Below are 22,073 nucleotides of genomic sequence, written 5' to 3'. Positions count from 1 at the left end.
ATTGGGTTTAGGTCTGGAGACTGGCTAGGCCACGCCAGAACCTTGATATGCTTCTTACAGAGCCACTCCTTGGTTATCCTGGCTGTGTGCTTCGGGTCATTGTCATGTTGGAAGACCCAGCCTCGACCCATCTTCAATGCTCTAACTGAGGGAAGGAGGTTGTTCCCCAAAATCTCGCAATACATGGCCCCGGTCATCCTCTCCTTAATACAGTGCAGTCGCCCTGTCCCATGTGCAGAAAAACACCCCCAAAGCATGATGCTACCACCCCCATGCTTCACAGTAGGGATGGTGTTCTTGGGATGGTACTCATCATTCTTCTTCCTCCAAACACGTTTAGTGGAATTATGACCAAAATGTTCTATTTTGGTCTCATCTGACCACATGACTTTCTCCCATGACTCCTCTTGATCATCCAAATGGTCATTGGCAAACTTAAGACGGGCCTTGACATGTGCTGGTTTAAGCACGGGAACCTTCCGTGCCATGCATGATTTCAAACCATGACGTCTTAGTGTATTACCAACAGTAACCTTGGAAACGATGGTCCCAGCTCTTTTCAGGTCATTGACCAGCTCCTCCCGTGTAGTTCTGGGCTGATTTCTCACCTTTCTTAGGATCATTGAGACCCCACGAGGTGAGATCTTGCATGGAGTCCCAGTCATAGGGAGATTGACAGTCATGTTTAGCTTCTTCCATTTTCTAATGATTGCTCCAACAGTGGACCTTTTTTCACCAAGCTGCTTGGCAATTTCCCCGTAGCCCTTTCCAGCCTTGTGGAGGTGTACAATTTTGTCTCTAGTGTCTTTGGACAGCTCTTTGGTCTTGGCCATGTTAGTAGTTGGATTCTTACTGATTGTATGGGGTGGACAGGTGTCTTTATGCAGCTAACGACCTCAAACAGGTGCATCTAATTTAGGATAATAAATGGAGTGGAGGTGGACATTTTAAAGGCAGACTAACAGGTCTTTGAGGGTCAGAATTCTAGCTGATAGATAGGTGTTCAAATACTTATTTGCAGCTGTATCATACAAAGAAATAGTTAAAAAATCATATATTATGATTTCTGGATTTTTTTATTTTAGATTATGTCTCTCACAGTGGACATGCACCTACGATGACAATTTCAGACCCCTCCATGATTTCCAAGTGGGAGAACTTGCAAAATAGCAGGGTGTTCAAATACTTATTTTCCTCACTGTATATATATATATATATATATATATATATATATATATATATCTATCTATCTATCTATCTATCTATCTATCTATATATATATATATGTATATATGTATATGTGTGTATATATATATATATATATATATATATGTATATGTATATGTATATGTATATATATATATATATATATATATATATATATATATATATATGTATATATATATATATATATATATATATATTAGGGCTGTCAAAAGATTAATCGCGATTAATCGCATCCAAAATAAAAGTTTGTGTTTAAATAATATATGTGTGTGTACTGTGTATAATTATTTTGTATATATAAATACACACACATGCATGTATATATTTAAGAAATATTTGCATACATATACTGTATATATTTATATATAATTTATATTATATAGAAATATTTTTTTTTTATATATAAATAACACATTTTTCTTAAATATATACATGCATGTGTGTGTATTTCTAGATACAAATTTAATTACACACAGTACTATGAGGGGCCGTACAAGCCAAAATCCATTCTTCTACTCTCACACACATACATTCTCCTTTCACATACATACATTTCTACTGTCACACACATACATACTCCTTTCACATACATACATTTCTATACGCACACACATACATTCTCCTTTCACATACATATATTTCTACTCTCACACACATACATACTCCTTTCACATACATATATTTCTACTCTCACACACATACATACTCCTTTCACATACATACATTTCTATACGCACACACACATACAATCTCCTTTCACATACATACATTTATACTCTCGCACACATACATACTCCTTTCACATACATTCATTTCTACACGCACACACACATACATTCTCCTTTCACATACAGACATTTCTATATGCACACACACATACATTCTCCTTTCAAGTACATACATTTATACTGTCACACACATACATACTCCTTTCACATACATACATTTCTACTCTCACACACACATACATTCTCCTTTCATATATATATATATACATATACACTCTCAGACCCGGAAATACATATGCAAGACTTGCTCAGCTCTTCATCACAACTTTACAATGATGCTAATGCTATTCAAAGTAATCTTGTTTTCTTTTCAGTTACAGTTTTTACTTTTTGGAGTAGGTAGCAATGAACATGAAATCAGACATTTTTTTAATAATGTGCTGACCAATGTATTGACCAAATGCAAAGAGAAACTGATTATTTTGTGCATGATAGGCTGCATTGAGATCTTTGTGATCACATTCAAACCCTATGTGGATTTCTGTCAGTCTCAAGATTTGTTGAGGATTCAAGAAATAGAGCAGCAGTAAATACATTGGAGTCCTTATATGGATGTCTAAATGTAGTGCAGACTGCTTATGAATTCATACAAAGAATCAGGTCTGAGAACAGTTATGTCCTGTTGCACACACAGAAGAGGCTGTTTTTCTGGTGGCACATATAATTTTTATTTCTGTCACACACTGTACAATCTGCAAATTCAACAAAGACAACGATAAATTCGTTTTCGTTTCACAGCGTTGAAATAGCTGGCAGTGTGACTTCTTGTCAAAAAGTGAAACGCTCTTTCAGTAAACTCACATTACACATTTATCTGAACTGTATGGTCACAGAAAATGAAACCGTGTATTCCACCAAATAAAACAATACTGACATTAACATTTCAGTAATCAGATAAAGCCCAATTAACATACACCAACTCTATACAAGCACTTAACGTAGCTATTTAACTTTATAACTGTAAACTCTCTTTACAAAAACATTGAGTGCACTGAAAATGAATCTCTTTTAAACACTGTCAAGTCGCGATCTCCCGCACGACATCCGACAGCGCGGCCGCGGACATCCGCCTGAGTAGTTAACGTAGTCGGATGAAAAAAAGTTATCTTGCTGCAGTTCCTGAATTTACCGTAATCATAGTAGACGTTCGCTGAACGTATATGATCGGAACTCCACGCAGCTCCCGTACGACTCTCCATTGGAAATAAATGACTTCCGGTCAAAGGGCTATCGTTTGTCATGTGCAGTGGAAAGGCGGCTTAATAAACGCACACCCATTTTTTGGCGGCTGGATTGACCCATGGCTTGACCGTGTATTTTCAAACCGTGGCTCGCTTGACCATAGTCCGGTGACCCCGATCGCGCCAGACCTGCCTTCCGTTTCCATTATACACCTTCCGTTTCCACTATACTTTCTCTCACACATACATACATTATTCTCTTACATACACACATTTTTTTCAGACATACATACATTTTCTTCTTACATACATTTATTATTTATAATAATAAATGCATACTTTTAATACATTTGCATAAGAGTAAAATGTATATATATGAAAGGAGAATGTTTGTGTATGAGAGTAGAAATGTATATGTATGTGAAAGGAGAATGTATGTGTGTGAGAGTAGGAATGTATGTGTGTGAGAGAGTAGAAATGTATGTATGTGAAAGGAGAATGTATGTGTGTGAGAGTAGGAATGTATGTGTGTGAGAGAGTAGAAATGTATGTATGTGAAAGGAGAATGTATGTGTGTGCGTATAGAAATGTATGTGAAAGGAGAATGTATGTGTGTGCGTATAGAAATGTATGTATGTGAAAGGAGAATGTATGTGTGTGAGAGTAGAAGAATGGATTTTGGCTTGTACGGCCCCTCATACAGTACACTCACATATATTATTTAAACACAAACTTTTATTTTGGATGCGATTAATCGCGATTAATCTTTTGACAGCCCTAATATATATATATATATATATACATATATATATACATATATATATATATATATATATATATATATACATATATATACATATATATACATATATATACATATATATATATATATATACATATATACATATATACATACATACATACATGAACACGTGTTGGACTGTGTGTGTGTGTAGTGAACATGAGTATATGAACACGTGTTGGACTGTGTGTGTGTGTAGTGAACATGACATACATACATATATACATATATATATATATATATATATATATATATATATACACATATATATATATATACATATATATATATATATATATATATATATATATATATATATATATATATATATATATATATATATATATATATATATATATATATATATATACATATATATATATATATATATATATATATATATATATATACATATATATATATATATACATATATACATACATAAAAACTACTAAAAAAGTCAAAACACACAACAAAATGACAATGAAATTATTATAATCTCAGTGCTACTAAAATAACACTGGTTTTTATACAACAATAATAATATATGGTAGCTGCTAATGCATTTGTTTTTTTAAGATGGTTTGTTCTCTGTAATAATAATAATAATAATAATAATAATAATTAAAAAAAACAATATTATTATACATTTATATTTTATATATAATAATAATTATATTATAAAAATATAATTAATATAATATGTGACCCTGGACCACAAAACCAGTCACATGGGTCAATTTTATGAAATTGAGATTTATTCATCATCTGAAAGCTGGATAAATAAGCTTTCGGTTGATGTATGGTTTGTTAGAATGGGACAATATTTGGCTGAGATACAACAATTTGAAAATCTGGAATCTGAGGATGCAAAAAATCAAAACATTGTCAAATCGCTTTTAAAGTTGTCCATTTATGTTCACTATTATGCTGTATTCACTCATAAAAATAAATGTTTTATATATTTACGGTAGTAAATTTACAAAATATCTTAATGAAACATGATCTTTACTTAATATCCTAATGATTTTTGGCATAAAATAAAAATCGATAATTTTGACCCATACAATGTATTGTTGGCTATTGCCACAAATATACCCGTGCGACTTATGACTGGTTTTGTGATCCAGGGTCACATATAATATAATATAATATAATATAATATAATCATTATTAGTATTAATAATAACAACAACAGTAATAATATAAAATGGTACCTGCTAATACGTTTGTTTGAAAGATGCTGTTCTCTCTGTTTATCCACAGCTGTATGATTTGGCGGCTCAGAGTAAGAGTCTGAATGGACATAAGGTTCAGTTCATCCCGTTCTCCAGCTCTCTGGGATACAGACACAAGTTCATCTACAAGAGCCCACAGCTACCAAATATACTCAGGTATGTACTGTACACTTTACAAAAGTTGCCATCTGAACTTTTGTCCAGTGCTCGGTGCTGACAAAACAGTTCAGCAACATTAATCTTATTTTTTATTTTTTGGGTGTGAATACGAGCTATTTTTAGGATTGTGCCAGGTGGTGTAATTTTGACATTCTGCTCCAGGTCCCTGACCAACAGCCGAGGCAATAGTAATTCAGACATACATAAATCACTGTCATTCCTCTCTGTTCCAGTTTGTGCTGGAACTGAACCAACAAACAGATCTGGTTTTATTTGAGATGGGGTTATTGGTAATGATTTCTTTAGGGAGACAGACCTTTACATTTCTTTAGTAAACACTAGAGGTGGGGTTCTCAAACATTTTGTCAACTGAACCACTGTGATCAAAATTATTTATTTGAAATAGCCTGAGATTTTAAGTAATAACCTTTAGTTTTCTAAATGTATTAAATTGAGTTCATAATTGAATGACTGATTCTTTGTTGAGTTAAGTGTTATTTTAATTTGATCACTTTTTTAAATTATTAATTCTATATTAAATACACCTGAATATATTTGGACACTGAGACAACTCTTAAACTTTATGCATTAAAGTCTGCAAGACTTTTCCCAAGAACTAACTACCTTTCATGGACATGTTTTCTTTTTCAATTACTGTTTTTTTCAACTAGTCCGACTCCGAAGGTTATGTTTTCTGGACAAATTGTCTACATTTTTAACTGTATATCTATGGTTTTATAATTTAAAACATTACAATTCTTCTGTGAAATATTTTGCTATCTATCTTTATATATGACACTGAAGTGTGGCTAAAGCATCAGAATCCTTCTATACTTTTATAGATATTTGTGTATACTATTATACATATTTTTGTACATATTTATCAGTGTTTTTATAGATGCATTTAATGTAATTTATATTGATTTAAATGTATATTTTTGTTTAGTTAACAGCATTTCTACAACTGTAGCAAATCCCGGTCAAGTTTTATTTCTATTAGATTTTGAGAAATCTAATGTGTTTTTGTTCTCTTTGTCTCTCTGTCTCAGTGATTTTCTCAGTGCGACGCTTCCTCACATGTAGTCAAGATCATTTTACCTGACTGCCCTCTCTCACACACTGTCAGTTAAACACACACACAATGTACATTATCCGCACCGTGTACATCATGTGTACATGTGCACACACACACACACACAAGCATGGACTGAAGATGCACCGGTTCCTTTTGCATTCCTTTGTTAACAACCTACGGAGGGAGAAAGTTATTTGTTTCACTGCCTCCTGTTGTCATGGTAACAGATCTGAAGGGGCAGCTGGAGCACAAAGTATGCAAAATAATATGCAAATATGCACTGAAATTAATGCTTAAGTCATCGAGCCTCTTCAAAGGAAAGAAGTACAGATGAAGTTTTAACGACGGCACTGAGAAGACCACACAAGGATCAAGGTCAAAGGGACGAATCAGGACAACTTGCTATAATAATGTCACCGTCAGTGCTTGCTGACTGCGATTCACTGTTTTGTTTTTACGAACGTACAATAACCGACTTATTAACAATATCATGGACCTGAAATCCACTCAATGTGAACAGCGAGTTGTTTTAGGTTGAACTTGAATTATGTACAATAAAATGTCTTCTTTCTTTTTTGTTTCTTCCCATTTAAATGACGCGTCTCCTGAATGATTTTAAAGTGCAGATTTTTGTGCTGCCTTGGCATTAAAACTCTGACTTTTTTATGGGGTTTATTGTGTATTGTGTTTATGCTGTAATGTTTGCTTGGTACATATGCAACCCAACTGCAATCAGAACTGAATGAGCTTTTGACATGACATTTCCCTCCCCAAATTCCCAATGTTTCATTATTTTAATGCATTTGGTTTATCTATGCTAGTTTGCATGCCAGTTACTGGGAAAAAAAAAGAGATTGTTGCACTCTCAAAAGAAAAAACTGTATGCAAAATCATTTTCTTTTCTTTGTTATGTGGGTTATATATTTTCTTTGGTGTTTATACTCACTTTGCACATTCCAAAAAATAATATATTAAAAACAATAATTCCTTGTTACCATAATATGTTGGATACCCAAATAAAAAAAATCTTGACAACTTATTTTTTATTAATATTACATTAAATTCATGCCCTCCCCTTTATTATATAGAGCCAAAAACTGATGTACACTACTGTTCAAAAGTTTGGGGTCAGTAAGTTTTTCTTTTATGTTCTCCAAGGCAAAAATACAGTAAAAAGTCAAATTGTGAAAGGGTTCCTATGCAGTTTGGAGAAGTATGGGATTTTATTTGAGTATTTTCCAAGTCTGGAAAAGTATGGAAAAATCTAAAAATTAAGAATTTCTAAACCTATACAAGCAGAGCAGTTTCATGGCAAAATTGATCATTTAGTGATTGTGTAACACGACTGAATGAATTTAAGGCGCACATTTTCGTTACACAAAACTGTTTGTCTTTGCCATAAGCTCATTAAAAGAATGCGTGTGCCACTCAAACCACATTTACAGTATCAAACTGTGCCAGAGGTGAATACATGAAGGTTATAAAGCACTTTCGGTTTCTTCTCATCATGCCAGCGCATGTTATCACTTCTAGAAAACCGATTAAAAATTCAAATTATAGATGACTGTACTGTGTATCAAATATAGTACTGAAAATAGTGTTGTATGCACCATTTATGTTAAATATGGTCTGAATTTTTTTAATGGAAAATGTGTAGGAACCCTGTATTACAATATATTATATTGCATAATATTACAACATATTTTTAAACTATAATTTATTCCTGTGATGCTAATCTGAATTTTCAGCATCATTACTGCAGTCTTCAGTGTCACATGATCTTTCAGAAATCATTCTAATATTGAAAACAACTTGAAAACAGTTAATATTGTGTAAACCATGATATTTTTTTGCAAGTTTTGTTTTATGAATAGCAAAAAAAAAAACTTTATTTGAAATCTTTTGTAACATTTGTCACTTCTGATCAATTTAATGCATCCTTAATGACTTGGAAAAAAGATAATTCTGAACCAAAACTTTTGAACAGTAGTATACTTTGTTTACAGTTGAAAAAAAAAATATTTTTTCTAACAAGATCATTCTGACCCAAACTTCACTTTTAGCGTATCTTCCAATGTTTTATAGTTGTGTTCTCTAATTTGGCTGAATATTGACTCTATAAAATTTTGAGCAATAACGACACATATCTTTGATTTGCTCTGACATCTTGTCATGTATATTTGATGAACATATTTTCTTCCCAGTGTGCACTGACCATCTGATAATTCTTATCTGCGAACACAAGTCAATTTCACTGTAATACAGGCCTTCTGAAAATCGAGATCTGCTGTATTGTTGCTCTGTGGGTCAGGTTATATTTGTCAGACATTTTTTGGGCTGGTAATGATAGGAAGGTCATGTGTGCATGAAAGCTTGGATCGTCTCAAGGCTCTGTTTGTACAGTCAATGTTACTCTCAGAAAGAAATTGCATCCCAATATTTTTTGTTTTCTTCTGCCAGTGTGGGCTCATGATGGACTGAAAGCAAAACAACCAAAATCTCTTAATTTGCAAAGGATTATGTAGAAATGATCAAGTTTTAGCGAGACCACCAGGTCTTAGAGAAGTGCAATATTCTTATCTAAAGCCGAAGGACAATACTGTATGTAAGACCAAAAACAAACTATATAGGGGTATAAATGAAGCCACTTAATTATGTATCCTGTTTTGTTAGAATGTAAAAATGGACCACTGTATATTTGGATGTCACTGCTCTGAACACAGATTTTATTCTGTCGTCGTCGTTGATGTTGACCAAACTTTGCATATTTGAATTGAACACTTATATTTTAAAATTATTTTTTTGTAATGAAATGAAATACTGCCCAGTTATTTCAACAGCAACTGTTACTTTTTGCAGACTATATCATGCGTGGTTTACAATGTTTGTTTTCTTCTAAGCTGCTAAACCTTACTGGACACATGCACAGATGCAAGTACAGTATGTTTGTTTGTAAACAATAAAGGACTGGAATAGAAATATGTATCGCTTTCTGATTTCCACTATTTTTAAAACTTTTATACTGAATCCCAGGACGGCATAATTTTTTTAAGTACCTCACTGACTGACTTTTTTCCCCATGTAGCAGAATACACAATGCATATACATATAAACCACAATGTGAACAATTTTAATAGACAGGGACAAACTCAAATCCAGGTAAACTAGTTATACTACAGGGAAGCTTGGGGTTAGTTTTAAAAATTTTTAAATAATGTATCAGGTTTAGGCAATGCTTACCCGACACCTGTTCAAGCCATTCATTACTACACTGAGTGATATGAATGTGGCGTAACAAGACAACAGCCTTCAATCTTCACAACAATGAACAGATTCTCCAACTTGCAATTGGAATTGCCTTGTTTAGTCATTTAAGTCAACAGCATACTGTTTTTATTTATTATTTGTTAACAAGGTAATTTCCTTACAGTACTTGTGTAAAAAAACAACAACAAGAAAACAAGGCCTCAGTACAAGTGTGAATGTTCAAAAGATGACATCCATAAGCATACATTCAAATGACAGCCTGGAATCTGAAATGCTGAATCAGAGTTTGCTTTATGAAAAGGGTCATAGTTCAAGCTACAGATACATTAGCGCAAACATATCATCACTTGGTAATACTATGCAAAATAGAGCACAAATTGACATCAGCTCACCCTGACAAAATAGAAAATATAATGTACTATTTGATGGATTCCTGTGAGTTTACATCAGGCAGCTGCCATACATCCTCTATTCTCATTGTTTTATGAAATATTTACATTATTGTTGTTAATATTGCACAGTATGCACACAAGGCACCCTTTAACCTGCGTCAGAAAGCTTGAATAAAACGGTAATTCGGTCATTACTGCCATTTGCCACTTTTGAGATGGTTGTTTCTGACTGGTTATATACTGTATTTTAGGGCAGGGAGACTAATTCTACTGAATTTAAACAAACCAAAGGTGGCTGATGATCAAATATTTCCTGAAGCTACTAAGAAATAGTCCAGGATGCAAATGATAGTTAGGTCTCCAATGTTTTCCAGTTGCTGATTTCACTTCCTGAAATACATAAAACTGGGACAGAACTATAGTCTTGGCATCTCTGTTATAATCAGTCAGAATGGCCACCCTTAAAAGTGATACAAGGAATGCACCAAAATTGAGAATTGACATGCATCAATACAGCTGTAAACTGAAGCTAGACTAAGCTCTGACTAAATTAAGCTTCAATAAATTAGTCTCAGATGAGCAACAAATTGAATCGGCATAACCGAATTCATGAAAATGGAGTATGGGCAAGTGAAAGTAACAGTGATTTTAAATGTACTACAGTGTAAGTGCACATGGAGGGGTTAGTTTGTGTGTATATTGGGGGTACACTACAGTCGTGAAATTCAAAGGGGTTCCATGTGGTGTTCTGCATAGTGAGAGAAACCTGAAGGCACACCAACACACTGGGAATGGTTGAGGAACAGGCAAGCAGACCCAGTGTTCCCTGCTCCCTCATTCCAGTGGCTCATTAGGTGGCGGGATCTTGACGTCCGACGGCTCCACTCCCCAGATCTCACGGGCGTACTCCGTGATGGTGCGGTCACTGGAGAACTTTCCAGAAGCAGCAATGTTCCTGATCACTGTTTTGGTCCATTCTTTTGGGTTCTGATTAAAAATAAAAATAAAGAGTGGGGATTTTTACTTATAATGAATGAACAAAGCTTTTAAAAAAAGTTGCTATTGGGAAACAAGCAGTTTTGCCCATACATCTATTTCTCAAAAATCAGTTTCGATTTTTAATTTAAATCAATAAATAAAATCAGTACATTTTGAGCAGTGGAAGACTCCAAGTAGATCAATCAGCCAATAAATGGTCATTTTCAGATTATGACCATCAGCTAACAGTTAAAAGGAGTGTTAGGCACCCACTTGTGTCAATTACAAAAACATTTTCTGTTCTCAAGTATTTTATATAATGATAGTTTATAACAGATCATTAAAAATGCAGTTTAAAATTATATACAGTAATTATAGGTTTAATATAGATCATACAGAAAAAAAATATTTAAAATGTTCAAATTATGAAATAGCCATTGAAAAACCCATATTGGTAGACCATCCAAACCATCTTAACTCACCTTGTAGAGTTCATTTACTTTTTCTTGACTACTGATATATGATTCATAGTCTGCAAAAACCTTGAACCTGAGAGAGAAAAACAACAGAAGTCAGACACCTCCTACAAATTAAAAAATAAATGCGATAATGGGTAATTGTTGCATTCAAATTCCATAAACTTTACATACATAACACCAGAAAATGCAAACTATTTCAAAGAAGGAGTGAAGCAATAAATTACATTCAGACAAGTGCACTCTTTGCTGCCCACCTGTCATGATTCATGAGCATGTTGACAATGTCTTTGAAGAGTTCAGGCTCTTTGGGGCTGAAGAACCCAGTGCTGATTTGATCCATCACCTGTTTGAGTTCAGGCAGACGCTCGTAGTATTCCCTGGCATTGTATCTAGATCACAAACAGTGATGTTATTGTAGACTCAAACTTAAACTATTAAAAGTTGTTTTTCAGTCACTGAAATCAAATAGAAGATAAACAGATGAAAAACTTGAAAAAAATGAACTCGTGAAAAAGTAAATATGTAAAAACAAAAAAGTATTAAAAAACCTAAAATGGCAACAAACCCCCCCCCCCCAAAAATCACATAACTAAAATGAATAACCAAAATTTTAAAGAAAAAAAGCTTAACATAAAAACTATAACAGTAGGGGTGAATTAAAGGTGATTGGGATGGTTTTTGAATTTCCGCCTTGTGTAAAAAGTTGTGTAACAAGTTTATATTATAATGAAAGGATGCGTGACATACTTTTTTCTGTAAATGAGCCAAAACCCTTTTCAGAATTAGTTTTTTTTTACTTTAGCATAATCCAGCTAGCTCTTGCACAAATGAAGAGGTTGGGAAAAAACAATTTCGAGCATTTAAACAATGGTTCTCTATTGCAAGTTTGGTAATTTTCTTAATTAGCAAAGCCTTTAAGCACTGTCCCAATCACCCAGAATCATGCTGTCCCATCCACCTAAATTGTGACAAAATAAAAACAACCCAATTCTAAATTTCTTATTGATTTTGTTGCAGTAGAGCATCATATTCATGTTTCCATCAAAGGTTTGTGGAAAATAGTAGTTATGACAATTTTAGGACCTTATTACGAAAACTAGCAAAAGCTAGTAATTTTCCTCATGCATTTGAGGGTCAACTTCCTGTTTGATGCCTGCTCCGCCCACCTACAATTTTTACAATGAGGTCTCACAGCTAGGGCTCGGCAAAAAAGGTTTTACTTTCTGAAAATAATCTCTGTATAGTTATACTATCCCATTTGACCTTATGTCCCAATCACCCTTAATTCACTCCTATATAAATAACACTAAAATAACAGTGATCACAAAACAATTCCAGTCAGAAGAAAATAATTCCACAAATGTCACAATCAGGAAGTTACATTTATGTTTGGTAACACTTTACTACAAGGTTGGTTAACATTAGTCAACTACATTACTTACCATGAACTAACAATGAACGATAATTCTAATGCATTTATTAATCTTACTTGATGTTAACTTCAAAATTTACTAATAAACTATTAAAATGGTCCAGAACTGTAACAAACGATCAATGAACAGTTATACTTTTAATAACTAATGTTAGAAAAGATGAATAAATACTGTAAAAAAATGAAGTGCTTATTGTTAGGTAATTTTAGCAAATGCATTACCTAATAGAACCTTATTGTAAAGTGTTTGACTTTATCATTCCTCCCATCTAGACCTATGTTCTCTATCTTATTCGGTTATATCCATTCACTCTTTCTCACCCCTTTTTGTCCATGGCCTCCACATCCTCGACCCGCATGCCAAAGATGAACAGGTTTTCCTCTCCAGCTTCTTCTGCCATCTCCACGTTGGCGCCGTCCATGGTGCCGATGGTCAGAGCGCCGTTAAGCATGAACTTCATGTTTCCCGTCCCGGAGGCTTCAGTGCCCGCCGTGGAGATCTGCTCGGACAGGTCGGCAGCGGGGATCACTGAAGAGCAAAGCACATGACAAATTCAAATTCCATTATAATCTATGACATCCAATAAATAAAGTAACTATGATGCAACTTTAGCTAAAATAATTCGATTATCTTGACAAATATCTGATATTTTTATGGCTATCCATCAACAGTTGTTAATGCGTTTACTCACCCTTCTCAGCTAATGAGACTCTATAGTTCTCCAGGAAAATGACCTTCAGTCTGTCTCCCACCACAGGATCATGGTTGACCACCTCCCCCACTGAGGTGATCAGTTTAATGATAATCTTTGCCATGTGATAGCCTGGTGCCGCCTGCAGGAGGCAGTGCAGGATCAGAGAAAAAGCAATTTCCGAGCTGCTTGTTTTCAAACTTTTTAACAGAAACTGAGTGTCAATATATTAAGCTATTTATTTTACTGATTCCAGAAGTTTCACAAACAGTATGTTCATTAATAAATCAATATTTGTAAATGACTGGGGGAGACAAAAAGAAATATAAAGTTTACACCTTGGTTTTTTTTTTTCAGCATTTCAGCAAAGTTTGATTAAGTTTGTCGAGACCTCCTAATTGAAAACTACTGCTTTAAATCATGTCAATCTAAAGTACACAAAATTCCATAATGACAGTTATCACATACTAATATTATTCAGAATCCCATATATATATTTATTTATTAATTAATTCAAATACCTTTCCTCCAATCATTACGGTCCTGGGAACAAACTTCTTGTTTGGTTCTTTCTTGATCCCTAGAAAAGTGCAGAATAAAGTAATTTATAAAATCACTCAGTAAATCATTTATTAATTTGAGCCATTTTAAAAAAGAATCTACAAAATAATTATGATAAAACAAAACAAAAAAAAAGTGCAATGTTCTCTTTGGTCAGTTCATCAGTGCTCAGATAGGTGGCGGTGTTCAAGCACTGATCTTCTATCTTGAATACATTGCTGTGTTTTTCTTTGTGTATTTTCGTACTGTTGTATAAAGTGATGACATGAAGGCAGTTGAGCAGTTGTCTCTTGTACTCATGGATTCTTTTGACATGGATGTCAAAGATGGACTCAGGGTTTATCTTTACTTTGTACTCATTCTCCAGATAAGCTGCAAACTTCTGCTTATTCTCCTAAAAATTACAAAAAAATAAATAAATAAACCTTTAAACATGAAGCCAAAAATTCTCTCTCTTTTTTAATTCTTCTGTCTTTTTAAATTTTGAAAAATACATTATAAATATCAAAATCGAAGAAGGCATGTCTTTATTTATTTAAAAAATAATAATAATTTAAATGTAGACCTGCTTCACTTTAGCCACATCCCGAATGAACATTTCATCATTGATGAAGTCCAAAAGTTTTCTTAGTTGGAACAGATCCGTCAGGAAGTCCTCGCCAATTTTCTGAAACGAAAAGATAGTGAGGGACAGAAACAAAAACTGTGGGGGTAGAGTGAGCAAGAGCTGGAACAAATAAAATAAATAACATTTTAAATAAAATACTACACAACTTTACACCAACTGCATGAATAATAAGTTAAGGAGGCCACCTCAGCGATGATGTCAGCCAGGCCAGGGTTGCAGAGCAGCAGCCAGCGACGAGGTGTGATGCCGTTTGTCTTGTTCTGAAACTTCTCCGGCTCAACGTCACAGAAATCCTTAAATCTTAAACCAGTTAAAAAAATTCATTAATTTCTGCAAGTTCTAAATGTACTCAAATATTCAAAAGTACTTAATGTCAATACACACATGACCTAAATAGCATTAAAATAAAAATGCTTCCATGGCGACCTGGAAATAATTCACTCGCGGTCAAATATTTTTGTATATAGACTTATTCACTCTACTCACACAGTGGTTTTGACAATGTCTGAGTGAATCCGTGCAACTCCATTGACGGCGTGTGACCCGACCACACAAAGGTGAGCCATGTTGATCCTCTTTGGATCGCCCTCCTCGATCAGAGACATCCTGCGCAAACGATCATGGTCGCCTGGATACAGCGCAGCAATTCTCTACAACAGAGAGTCCATCAGAACAAATAGAAATAACTATGATGATCTTGAGTTAGTGTATGCGTGCGTTTCCTCACATCCAGATGCCGCCGGTTGATCTCGTAGACGATCTGCAGGTGTCGTGGCAGAAGCTTCTCAAACATGTAGACAGGCCAGCGCTCCAGAGCCTCGGGTAACACCGTGTGGTTTGTGTACGCACACGTCTTTGTGGTAATCTCCCATGCCTACATACACACATGCGCACTTTAATGCGGATTTTGGAAAGTTCTATTACAAATAAAATGACAAAATGAATAAAATAATAAAATAACTTCCAAGAAAATGTTATTTAAAAAAAAGTTGTCTGGCTGAATGAACAATACTTTTCATTGTATTAGCAATTCTTTGTCTATTACTCATGTCAACATGACTAGGCAGAAAAATACAAATACTGAACAACAAAACAGCTGTGAAGGAATTATCTTAAAACACAGTTTGACAGCCTGAACATCACACCTTTTCCCAGTCCAGCTGCTCTATATCCACCAGGATTCTCATGAGTTCAGGAATCGCCAGAGCCGGATGAGTATCATTCAGTTGAATCGCCACCTGAGAGAGTGGTTTTGAAACCGTTATTCTTCGTGAGAGCAAAAACCTTTGCTGTTTTTACATTTGTGACTGAAAATTCAGTCAATTAATGTATTTCATGTCATATAACCTTTTCAGGGAAAGCCTCAAAAGAGGTGCGCACGGGATCCCTGCAGCCAAACTTCGAAGATTTAAAGCGTCTGATGATGTCCTGCAGAGTAGCAGCCACCACAAAGTACTCCTGCTTTAAACGGAGCTCCTTCCCTTCGAAAAACTAACGCATGCACATTCAATATTAAATACAGACACACTGAAAGCTTTACAAACAGCAACACATTCCATTTACTGTCAGTTTTTCAGACAGAATAACCAAGCATTGTGTTTTCTTAGTTTAGTAGTTGTGTGAATAAAAACAATATACAATACTGTATCATGACACATAGACATAGACAACTTCCTCAATGTATTACACATGTCAGTGGCACTGTTGCACAAGATAAGAGTTTTCTCTGCTGAAATCTGCTCACGCCGGTCAGCTAAAGCTTATTTTGCATACCAGAATCGACAGAGTCTAAATTTACACACATATGATTGTCAGTGTTTATTATAGTAACTTAACGCATATCACATTCAAATTCCTGCTCTCTGTTCTCTCTCTCTCTCTCTCTGTGTGTGTACATTCTGTCCATCAGACCATCAAGCATCCTCAGCAAGAGTTTTATAGGATTGCAAAGTGGGTGTACGTACATTGTCATTGGGGTAGAGCACCCGGGAGATGTTCTCTGCCAGGTTTCGGTCCAATACAGCCTGGATGTAATCTCCCACATTGACTACAAGTAAGAGAGAGTATTTCAAAATTACATGCTAAAATGCCTGTTTTGTCGAGTATTCCTTGCAAGCACAGTCTTAAATTAGTTAAATGAAGTCTTAAATTAACGATAAGAGACTATTTTTAATCGATTGACAGTACTAGTGTGTGTGTGTGTGTGTGTGTGTGTGTGTGTGTGTGTGTATCTATATCTATATCTATATCTATCTATATATATATATATATATATATATATATATATATATATATATATATATATATATATATATATATATATATATATATAAATAAATCATTGTATGCATGTATAAACCTTACGAGTATGTGTCTAATATAGATTGAGACATTGACTGTAGAGCTCAGAGGCCCAACAATCATGAAGCACACTCTCAACAGCAGGCGTATCTATGGGTAACGCTGGCCTGTTGCCAGCTGCTCTCCTGTTTCTGTGCTGCTGATGCATTGCTCTGGTGAAGAGGCCTATATTTAGTATTCTACACAGAAACCATTCTCCCAGGAAACAAGTTCACTTTTATATAAACTCAACTGAGAAGGTAAGTGTCGACTCAATCAAACTAACAGTAATATAAAAGACTATTTCAATAATACTGCAAGCAACTGGAAATTTCAAGCATGTAATAATCTAAGCTCACACAAAGCTCACCTGGAATCCTCCAAACAAACCAGGACAGAGAAGCTCACTTAATTTAAAGCTGATCATTGTGTTGACTCACATTCTTGCAGGTTGAAATCATTAGGAGCTTTGGCAGACCACAGTCTCATAGTATTCACAGTGTTGTTTTTATAACCAGGCACAGGAGTGTCATAAGGCATTGCAAGCACCACCTGCCAGAGAAAAGACAGAGCGGTACAGTAAAATATAGACATGAACGGACTTTAATTTTGCCATCCTATTTATCCACAATTACAGTAACATTCAAAAGCTCAGTAAGGTTGGTTTTTTTTGTTAAAAGAAATGAAGGACGCATTAATTTAATCAAGTGTTACAAAAAAAATCTATTTTAAATAAATTATGTTCTTTTTTACCTTTCTGTTGAAAAAAAAACATGTATAACGGTTTCCAAACTTATTAGGTAGCACAACTGTTTTCAACATTGATATTAATAAAAAATGATTCTTGAGCACCAAATCAGCATATTAGAATGATTTCTGAAGGATGTGACACCGAAAACTGGAGTAATGTTGCTGAAAATTCAGCTTTGCCATAAGAATAAAGTTATTAAAGTATTAAAGTTATTTTTTTATTGTAATCATTTTATTTATGAAAATATTTTTATAATAATTAGAAATAATATTACTGTTTAACTGTATTTTTCTTCAAATCAATGCAGCCATGAGCATAACAGACTTCTTTCAGAAATATTACAATCTTTTGAATGATAGTGAATGAGGTTGAAGTTTTTTTTTTTCTATAGCTATGTTTTCCCCTTGATATCCCACGGCACTAGATCATCACTGACTGACCTGAGTGTCAACCCACTTTGGTCCCTCATGAGTATGCTCCACTCGGCCATAGAAATGCACAGGAAGCATGTACTCGGGACGGGCCTTCTCCCAAGGGTTACCATAACGAAGCCAATCGTCAGCTTCCTCAACCTAAAAAAAATAAATAATAATAATTGTATTCATATTTTCAATATTTGATCTACTATTTAAATAAAATGAAATGCATGGGTTAACATATACTGAAAATTACCAATATAAATACTATTTTTCAGTTTTGGTTTACCTGCCAGCCACTGGCGATCTTCTGATTGAAGATCCCAAACTCATATCGAATGCCATAACCATATGCTGCCAAACCCAGAGATGCCATTGAGTCCAGGAAACAAGCTGAGAGAGAAAGCAGACATCAAACGTCCAATATGTCGGGGACATGTACTAGGATGTAGGGAGTTTTAAATGTAGGTACCTGCAAGACGCCCGAGCCCTCCGTTTCCCAGCCCTGCATCCTCCTCAATCTCCTCTAATTCTTCCAAATCCAGTCCAAGCTGAAGGTCAATAGATTTCAGAACAGATCATGTTAAAAAAAAAATCACATTGGGCAACACAATTTCAACCGATTATGCAAATTTCCCTGTTCTCTCATTCAAACAAGGAAGGGTTTAGACTAAGAGTTTTGCAAGCCTGTGGCAACTGGTCTACATCCCCCATGAGCGCTCTGTGGGTGAGCAGGGGAAAAACAACAGCTGTTTCTAAAGTTTCAGGATGTTTAAGTAACAGAGCTCTGGGACAGTTCTGCAATTCAGTAACAAATGCTTTACAAGAGCATTAAGTTTGCTATGTCAGTGATGCATTTTACCTGGTAGATGGCCTCATCACAGGTATTCTGCAGCCCAAGATTTATCATGGTGTTCTGTAGAGTTCTGCCCATGTAGAACTCCAGAGACAGATAGTGGATGCGCTGCAACAAAAAACACACAAATAAAACCTCACTGCATGTGCACAGAGATATCTGAACCAGAAGACCATAGAAAAGATGTGACAATACAAGCTTACAGTGATTAGAAGATGCAACATTTTACTGTCTGATAAAATTATAACATTATACTATCTTATAACACTACAATTAATCAGTATATGAACTGAAACAAAAGGTCAACCAATATGTTGTTTTTTTTCCCTCAAATTGGCTGTTCATATTATATGAATTTACGCCAATATTATAACATTTATTTAAATATTTTATAAAAATATTTGAGAACAGGAAATGTGTATTCTCCACAGACATATGTTAAAATAGTTTGAATTAAATCAACTCTTAGAATAAATAAATAACTTTAAAATGATTTTTTGCAGGCAGTGAAAGCTTGTATTTTCGCACTTTTTATATGGTTTACTGCCTATACTCTCTGGTATGTTACTGAAGTACAACATTTGATCTTGTTGGCTTGGTATCAACTTTTCATAAGTGTTCATTCATTAGAGGTCTGCCCTGGGAGAAGTTTACAGACTGCTGAAGGCCTCAAATACACATTGAACAACATCTGAATACCACAGTAATAAATAAATGCATGCTTCAGTTTAACATGCTGAGATGGGGCTTAATCACTGCATAGTGCATACTGTGGGTTTAAATAAAGTGACAGTGTTTTACTGTTTTCCAAGGGTCTGAGCTTCAACAAGCGTAGTGCTTGACAAGAGTGAAGTTCCTGGAAGTGCTTCACATATTGGTGTGCTCAACCATATAAAGCTATCTGCTTCCGTTAAGAGATATCTAGACAACAACCACAGGCTTTCATTACTGACTCAAATGACTGCTGAAATTAAGCACACACATCTCTGGAAAGCTGTCAAGGCCAGAAAAGGAAAAGCCTTGACAGCTTTCCAAAAGACCTAAAGTACTGAAAATTACCATGTAATGCTGCTTTAATTCAAAATACATGGTTAGATTCCATGTTCATCAACAAACAAGTCACAATAAGCTTCACAGCCACATCAATGGAGCCACAAAAGACTAAGAAAAGAAGCACGTTCTCCTAGTTACTCTCCAAAAAAACCTCCCAACTCATTAAGCACCCAGGTAATAGTTGTCTATTAATAGCCACAAGTGATGCTGCACATGGATCATGTCAAAGCATTAGATACAACCTATTATCTTCAACTGGTTTTGACAGTATACTGCAATCTGTACTTCCCCTAGTGAGCACAGAGAATAAGTGGTTGCAAAACACTTAACTAATGATGCCCTAAGGAAGAGATCACACTTTTTTAACAGCAATGGATGGCCAATGCAAAGAACACCAAGCTGAGGAAACAAATACAGGCCTATAACTCTTCCCCAGAAAACAGTGAAATTAATGACTGACTCACAATAAATGAGGAAATGACTGTCCAGGTCATATTCACTAACATTTACAATGCACTATGAATATGATTATGGTTTGTGCACTTAATTTGAACTAAAGAAGACACACAGCAGTGTGCAATTCTGCAGTAATGCAATTATGGAGGCCCAAACTTGCCAAATGCATAAACAAAATGTTTAAATTCGTAAACATTAATTCCACATTAAAAGCATTTCATGTAACTTATCCCACTAGTGCACAAACCATGCCACTTCCTCGCTGCAAGAGGAGGAGGAAGAGATCCGTACCTTCGGGTCTTTCTCATAGTAATACTGCTGAGTGCGGATCCAGCGGCCCACCAGGTGATCCCGCACCGTGTGTGCCAGGGCGAAGTAATAATCCCGCGGGGTGGCCACATTGCGGTCCTTCACAAGGGTGAAGTGAAGATGCCTGTTGAAGCTCTTTTTGATTTCGGCAACATCCCCCAGTCCAGCTATACCACGAACACTGATCTGCTTGCGCTTTTCCTGATCGGTAAGAGGTTTGGACATGTTGCCAACGCGTTTAAAAAGCAAAGAATGAAAATGTTGGACACCTGACTTGTGCACAGCTTGGTGCGATGGAGAAGGACTTTACACGCACTGTTCCCTGGCTTTGAGACACACCCCTGTGTCAACTGGAGAAGAAGGTGGGCGGGCTTAAATCCCGCCTGTTTATTGGCCAGTGATACTATCGCAATTGCGTTCCCATAGGTTGCGTGAGACGTCAATCATCCATGCAACGCTTACTAGCTACACGTTTACTAATGTATTCTGACCTAGGCGAGTCGGTTTGTGTATAATAATCATCTGCATTTGGGCCAGCAACTATTATAACATAATAATATAACATTTTGTAACACCATTGCCTTTTTCAGCTCGAAGGAAAGATGACTTATGTAGACTTGCCCATATCCTTGCGTTTCATACGAGCAGAGTTTCCATTATTATAGGTATACTTTTTACTAATTGATTCAGTTCATGATTGATTTCGATCCACAATCTGGCCGTATATGGAGCCTTCAAGCACCCAATAGAAAACATTTAGAAATGGTGGGAGGAGTCGGATTTAGAAGTGAAGTCTGGTTGTAAGTGTGGGTACTGTAGTTGACTTGTGGCGCTTTTCCACTACACAGTACCAGCTCGCCTCGGCTCGGCTCGGCTCGACTCGACTCGGCTCTGTTTGGTTTTCCACTGTGTAAAAGTTGTACCTGTACCTGCTTCCAGGTACTTTTTTTCGTACCACCTCCGGCGAGGTTCTAAGCGGGCTGAGGCGAGCTG

At 35.4% G+C, this 22,073-nt stretch overlaps 2 protein-coding genes across 3 annotated transcripts in view; one reads left to right on the top strand and one right to left on the bottom strand.

Moving 5' to 3' along the window:
* Positions 1 to 9,453, top strand: part of abhd12 (abhydrolase domain containing 12, lysophospholipase) — a 35,084-nt gene extending 25,631 nt beyond the window's left edge. For both annotated transcript variants that reach the window (XM_084096067.1, XM_084096066.1), the window contains exons 13-14: positions 5,265 to 5,392; positions 6,445 to 9,453. In XM_084096067.1, coding sequence (XP_083952193.1) covers positions 5,265 to 5,392; positions 6,445 to 6,478 — 162 coding nt within the window. In that variant the 3' untranslated portion in view covers positions 6,479 to 9,453. The remainder of the gene's footprint in view (positions 1 to 5,264; positions 5,393 to 6,444) is intronic.
* A 393-nt stretch (positions 9,454 to 9,846) lies between these two features.
* Positions 9,847 to 21,439, bottom strand: pygb (phosphorylase, glycogen; brain). Its single transcript, XM_084096065.1, has 20 exons — positions 21,063 to 21,439; positions 19,269 to 19,370; positions 18,879 to 18,957; positions 18,696 to 18,799; positions 18,431 to 18,562; positions 17,680 to 17,791; positions 16,864 to 16,946; positions 16,247 to 16,390; positions 16,045 to 16,137; positions 15,627 to 15,773; positions 15,386 to 15,549; positions 15,085 to 15,199; positions 14,837 to 14,938; positions 14,518 to 14,665; positions 14,232 to 14,290; positions 13,711 to 13,852; positions 13,340 to 13,547; positions 11,841 to 11,975; positions 11,590 to 11,656; positions 9,847 to 11,116 (listed from the first exon to the last, which is right to left on the bottom strand). The coding sequence occupies exons 1-20, from the start codon at positions 21,303 to 21,305 to the stop codon at positions 10,964 to 10,966; spliced, it is 2,532 nt and encodes an 843-aa protein (XP_083952191.1). The 5' UTR covers positions 21,306 to 21,439; the 3' UTR covers positions 9,847 to 10,963.
* Between the last annotated feature and the right edge of the window lie 634 nt (positions 21,440 to 22,073).

This window comes from Abramis brama (genome assembly GCF_963993115.1).
Source record: "Abramis brama genome assembly, chromosome: 21".
NCBI classification, from domain to species: Eukaryota; Metazoa; Chordata; class Actinopteri; order Cypriniformes; family Leuciscidae; genus Abramis; species Abramis brama.
This window is presented reverse-complemented; position numbering and strand designations above follow the sequence as displayed.

What these genes read in the sequence shown, in the direction of transcription:
- pygb (XM_084096065.1), bottom strand. Translation starts at nt 21,305, where the DNA reads ATGTCCAAACCTCTTACCGATCAGGAAAAGCGCAAGCAGATCAGTGTT. An exon ending in AGGGCTCGGGCGTCTTGCAG is followed by an intron (nt 18,800 to 18,878) that starts GTACCTACATTT and finishes TTTCTCTCTCAG; the next exon opens with CTTGTTTCCTGGACTCAATG. An exon ending in AGATCGCCAGTGGCTGGCAG is followed by an intron (nt 18,563 to 18,695) that starts GTAAACCAAAAC and finishes TATTTTTTTTAG; the next exon opens with GTTGAGGAAGCTGACGATTG.